At 43.3% G+C, this 6,066-nt stretch overlaps 1 protein-coding gene across 1 annotated transcript; it reads right to left on the bottom strand.

Moving 5' to 3' along the window:
• Nucleotides 1-3,464: 3,464 nt before the first annotated feature.
• On the bottom strand, nt 3,465-4,311 carry LOC310857784 (replication protein A 32 kDa subunit-A-like; the record flags this gene model as incomplete). The annotated part of the gene is made up of 1 exon (XM_083763664.1): nt 3,465-4,311. Exon 1 carries the CDS (start codon nt 4,278-4,280, stop codon nt 3,465-3,467), a length of 816 nt encoding a protein of 271 aa, XP_083619790.1. The 5' UTR covers nt 4,281-4,311.
• Nucleotides 4,312-6,066: the final 1,755 nt, after the last annotated feature.

Below are 6,066 nucleotides of genomic sequence, written 5' to 3' on the forward strand. Positions count from 1 at the left end.
TAGTCGGACCATAAGAAAAAAAGCAGAAAGATGCACAAATTAAGTGTGTGTGTGTGTGTGTGTGTGTGTGTGTGTGTGTGTGTGTGTGTGTGTGTGTGTGTGTGTGTGTGTGTGTGTGTGTGTGTGTAAACTTGTCACTTACCTGTGATGAGGTTAGGTGCTGTTGATGGAATGAAATATAAAAGTAGAAGTTGACAGAGAACTGTTATCAGCTTCATCTTTTTCATTCGTCTGCTCATATCCCTCTGGGTTCAACTTTTCATCCCTTCCCCTGTTCATCCGCTCAACCTTTCAGTGTGAAACGCTACCATCCTACCTACTGTATACTTCTTACAAAATAAGAAACAAAATAAATAAAATCTTAGAAAGACAGAAATTCAGAGTGAAATTGTATAAACGGCAAATATCCTTTTTCCATCAGCCCGAGGCTGGAAGAAAGAAAATGTGTGACCAGACCAGAGGAAGAGCAGAAGGAGCCAGGGAGGGGAGGAGGAGGAGGAGAATGTGTTTGGGAGGGGGGCTGTAATCTGTTAAGAGCAGTCTTAATGATTGGAAGAAGAGGCTCCATCGATCGTAAGACATCTAATCATGCAAGTGCTCCTGGCCGTAAACGCTGACAAGAGGCAGACTTCATTCCTTTATTCCTTTAGCTTTTGACATCGTCATTATAACATAATGTAACACGAAAAGTTGTTCACTGATGATTCAAAGAATGTTCTCTCTCACACACACACACACACACACACACACACACACACACACACACACACACACACACACACACACACTCATAACAGTGAGTGTAGGATCTAATATGATAAAAGTAATAAGGGAGATTATTATTCAGACATTTGGACACTGTACACTGAATCTCCAGGATCAGCAGAACCCACCTTTCGGAGCATAAATGAGTTTGTGTGTGTGTGGCCATGTGCATTCCTTAATGATACTGTAGTAATTTCTAAAATGGCCCATAAGGTTGATTTAAAGCATGCATGCAAGCGTGCCATCTGCAATGTGCTTATGCTATGAAACGGGGCTGAGAGTTTAAATGAGGATGCCCCTACACAGTAAAGAAAAAAGTAAAGAAACCCCAGTGGTAATTTAACTAAAAGAGTGATATATGGATGGGTCCATTTTTACACTCCGAGTTAAATTACCACTGAGGTTTTTACTGGGTAGAGTAGAGTGTAGACTTTCCCTGCGTCAGTCAAACTGTGTGTGATTGTGATAACACGATCCTGCTTAAACACATGGTTATCGGTTTCAGTGTGAAAATATTAACCTCCTAACGTGTGTGTGTGGGGGGGGGTGTGTGTGCGTGCGTGCGTGCGTTTGTGTGCGTGTGGGCACGTGGATGACGTGCACCTCATTAGACAAAAATGCGATTGAGGGGCACTGAAAATATTGACTAAAGCAAGGCTCCTTGTGCGTTTTGAATTTCCCAATGCATACAGTATGGCATCTGAGACGTCTAATTGGGAGTCGGACAGAATTGTATTGTATTATCCCAGCACCCTCTGCCCAGTACCCTGGCCTGAACTCCTCCTCCACCTCCCTTCTCACAGCACACAGCCCCCCCTCCCCTCACCTCCTCCTCCAGCTCTCTGATCTCCTCCCATCTAACAACCTCCTCCCGTTTCTCAATCAGTTAAAGGCACCTCAGATGGATGGCCGCAGGGAACATGGTGCATCACTGACTGACTGTACCACACACACACACACACACACCGTAATAGTCATCATAGTATACTACACGCACGCACGCACGCACACACCACAATCCCTATCACATAACCCCTCCACAAACCCCATCATATAAACCACAAATTGTACACACACACACCATCGTCAAACCATACATACAAACACAAACACACACATACAAACGAGCGCTCGCTCGCACGCACGCACGCACACACACAGACACACACACACACACACACAGCATGCAGACACAACCTTTTCCTGACCAGGAGAGCAGATGAAGAGTGTATCTGAAAATATCACTTGTGGATGGCTTCAGTAAACGTGTAAAGGGGAACTCCTGTGTGTGTGGAGTTGTGGACTATTCTGAACTCTAGCATCTCTATTCTAGGGCTTGTCTAGATCTGCGAAAATAGCCTATCTACAAGCACACAACACGTTGCATCAACAAAGATATTATTTGAGTGTACTCAGTGTAGAGGCAAAGCAGGAGGGGGCCTAGTATAATGCCCAGGCAGACACTGGTCAAATTAGTATAGGGTTTAAGTTGATAAACAAGTTAAAGCAGTTTTTTATGAAAGCTCTATATTTCAATAGTAATCATTGCTATATAGATTGTTTGGTCAGTAACAGTCTCTACAGCTCCTTAATATAACAAAAAAATACATTTTCAGGTGGGATGCCAATTTCATTCAATCAGAGAGAGTACCCATTTATTAGCTTCAATGTTATAGTGTTCCAGTTTCAATTGTGTCCACTCATTTCTTTGTGTCATCATTTCCATGCATTCACTTGTTTATCCTGATCTGAAAAATATGTTTCTGAGCTGGAGAGACGGGGAGACCACTGAACAAACACCATTTAACAAATAAATATCACTGCAACTTTAATCCTCTCTTCAGGGCAGCCTACTGATCATTGCCATGAAATCTGTTCATACGTTCTCAATTGATCATGTCTAACAAATATATAGCTGGATGACAATGAACATGAACATGAAAATAGGAAATTGAAATGACCACAAAGAACATGAGTTGAAAGATCCAAGTTGGATTAATGCCAGACTGTGGGTCCGCATTGCGTAGGCACACATAGGATAGGATAGGGGCCTTCCAAGTAATTTCACCCTGACCCACGCTAGAATATGGCCCAGGATCAGCAGAGAGGGGTGGTGGTAACAGAATGGGCTCTATGCAGCCAACACTTCAGTTTGGGCCACCAGAACGCTTCCGGTCGGCAGCCACTCATTCACTTTGAACGTACAGTCGTGATTTTGTAGGAATAAAGTTCAGTACTTTATACAACACTATTTCATTTGATAATGTGATGACATAGTTTTTCATAGTTTGTATTATTTGTGTTGCAACGTTGACATGATGACATGAGTTGCCAATATGGACATTTCTGTATCTGTCTCTAGTTTTTCATACTTTGTATTATTATCAATTATTACTCAATTATTATTGAGTGAGTAGACAGCAATGGTTGTCATCTTATTTTAGTGAGTTTAGTTAGTGAGGCTCAAACATTAGATAAGGTTGAAAATGGGTCATGTCTGTTTCTGTTTCACCTGCTACAATAACAGAAGGACTAACAGGAAAACAGATGTGGAAACAAACGTTCCACTGTAGTTCTTTAACAAACAAACAAAATAAACTGCTGTAGAAGAGTGTGACTCCTTGTTAAGGTTTTAGGTACAATATCAGCTTCTGTCACACGTGTTCTGTGGTATGAGCAATGGGATCAGGGTGAGTACGCTAGTCACCATTGTCTGTAGATTTGTAGTGATCCTCGTCGATGGTGGAAAAGATGTGTCCCTCGTTGCTCAAGAACTCCACTGCTTGCCTGATGACAGGCATACTTGTGCCACCAAGTCTCTGTTTCAGTTCTTGAAGGCTGATGCCCTCAGCATCGTGACAACGCATGATCAAACTCAGCACCTGGTTCTGATTTTGGTTCAGCCCGTTTTTAGCACTACCCCCCGCATTACTGCTGCCAGGGCGGGACATGGGAGTGCTGCTCGAGTTCATCACTCCACCGCCGCCAGATGTCGTGTTCTGTGGTTTGTTTAGACTAGGCATGTGCGCTTGCACAACCTCCAGCATGTGTGAGGTGATCTCGTTCATATCCTCCAGGGGACTAACACTGAACGCCACCACAGACTTGATATTCTGGAAGGACCGCAGGTTGCCCGAGACTTTGACATAAGTGCCGGGGGTCGGGACGGCGCCGTCTACACTGGAATCCTCTGAGTCGACCCAGTGTTTTACATCCATAGGAGCACACGTCATGTCGTCTATCTTGTACTGGATGTTGGTCGTGGTTTTGTCTATGCTTCTGATAACCCCCACGACAGTAACTTGGGCAACCTCCACCTCTCCCACTTTGAAGACCTCGTCAGTTTGAGCAGCAGACATCAACTGAGACATTGTGCACGGGATGATCTGTGTAGCACGCTGTCTCTGTTTCTTTTCCCCTCCTTGGGATAAAAACGGCGATGCGAAACCTCTTGGGCACTGAGTGTAGCCACCACCCATGCTGGATTCACCATATCCTCCTCCTTGATTCCACATATTGAATTCTGGTTTAAGTGACAGAAGCTCAAAGAAGTGTTCAGAAGACTGACAGATACAGACTGTTTCCTTTCCTCCTGCTGCTCCGATTCCTCCTATATATGGAGTTCTGTCTCGGGAATGCCCAAATATGAAGTGTGTTGCCTAATCTCAATGTGACGTCATGGAATCTACAGGTGAGGGGATTTAGGCCCTAGGAATTAGGTCCACTGGCAGAGCCTGACCCGAAGCCTTTTGTGGTGGTTCTCGAGTTGGGTGGATTACAGACGTACACACGTACACACATACAGCGACGGAACTCCTTATATGCCTATATATGGGCGTTTGGGCATTTGTTTATGGTTATGTCTGAAACGCCTATCTGCACGAGTCGATTGCGTGCATGGGTTGTCGCATGTAGAGTTTGAATTCAGTCGTTTGGTCGGCCGTACGCCTGTGCAATTACCAATTATTATAAGATGATTATTATTATCGTTTCCGTACTCGTTCCGCCATTTTTTGCAGTTTTAGCAGTTCTGTGCTGTTGTTTTCCACGAAATTCTGCAATATGGTAGAGGGCCATGAGAAGCTCACAGTCATTTGTCAAAAGACGAATTAGATCTCCTTTAGATCTCCCAATGAGATGACATTGACATTTTTATGATTTGCTCGATCCAATTGGAGTGGAGTCTGGACTCTGGCTATGCAGGACTACAGTGTTGAGACAGACAACCTCTTCAGCCAATCAGCATAACAAATAAAGCTATAACGTCATCTCCAGTCTCCAATCAGTAAACAACACTAGCCCGGAACACGGAACCTGATTGCAACCGATAGGGGCGCATAGTTGAAAGCATGTAAAAGACAAAAAAGACAAACTGGCTGATGGTCAGATAAAAATGTTTTTATTGAACAATACGGAAGGCACGGGTGCCTATACAGTACCTGCCCATGAACAATTCTAACATCCGTGGCCCCGGGGGAGCACTTTATATTTGAAATATAATAATGTAAAGTGTACATATAACGTTTATGTACACTTTAACGTAAATGTATAGTGCTAACTTGACACATACAAACAAACAAAACAAAAAATTTAACCTCACCAAGATCTTTCTATTTTTCTCGTCACGCTGGCCAGCTTTGTTTTGGTAGACCATGTTTTTTTATTTTAGCCACAGTGCCTTTAGGTGAACCTCCCATATTATATCCACCTGCAATGAACAGAAACCAAGCTGTTGCAATGATACAAAATGACAGATTAATGTACATATGTAGGCCTACATATTCTACCACATTTGCCTTCACAATCAAATTACAAATTAATTTTATTGGACAAATTGGGAAGTCAATTTGCTTTTAACAAATTTAAGTAAAATTCAAGTGAAATCATGTGTCAAAGATACCAACTATCTGTTGCTTGGATGTTTAAAGCGGCATTGTGCAATATTTTGGATAGTAAGGCCTGAGAATATGTGCTGTATAAAGGTTTATTGAGATGCTACCAACAATGGCTGTCCCTGTTGTCCCCTCACCTACCCCGCTACTTCCTCAATTCCATTCAATTTCATTGTAGTGCCAAATCACAATAAGTCGTCTCAAGACATTTACAGTATAGAGACCTGATACAGCCCCACCTGAGCTCCAGCTAAGCTACTCAGGCTCAGAGAAGACATCGGGCTCCCCTCTCCAAGCTGCAGATATGTACAGTAGCACCTTGGCCCTCCTCCTTCGTTCATTAAACTATGCTCTCCCCCTCCCACATACCCATGCTTCCCACTCCCAGGCTCCCACTACTGCATTATTA

The sequence above is a fragment of the Protomyctophum parallelum genome, assembly GCF_964188405.1.
Source record: "Protomyctophum parallelum genome assembly, chromosome: 1".
NCBI classification, from domain to species: domain Eukaryota; kingdom Metazoa; phylum Chordata; class Actinopteri; order Myctophiformes; family Myctophidae; genus Protomyctophum; species Protomyctophum parallelum.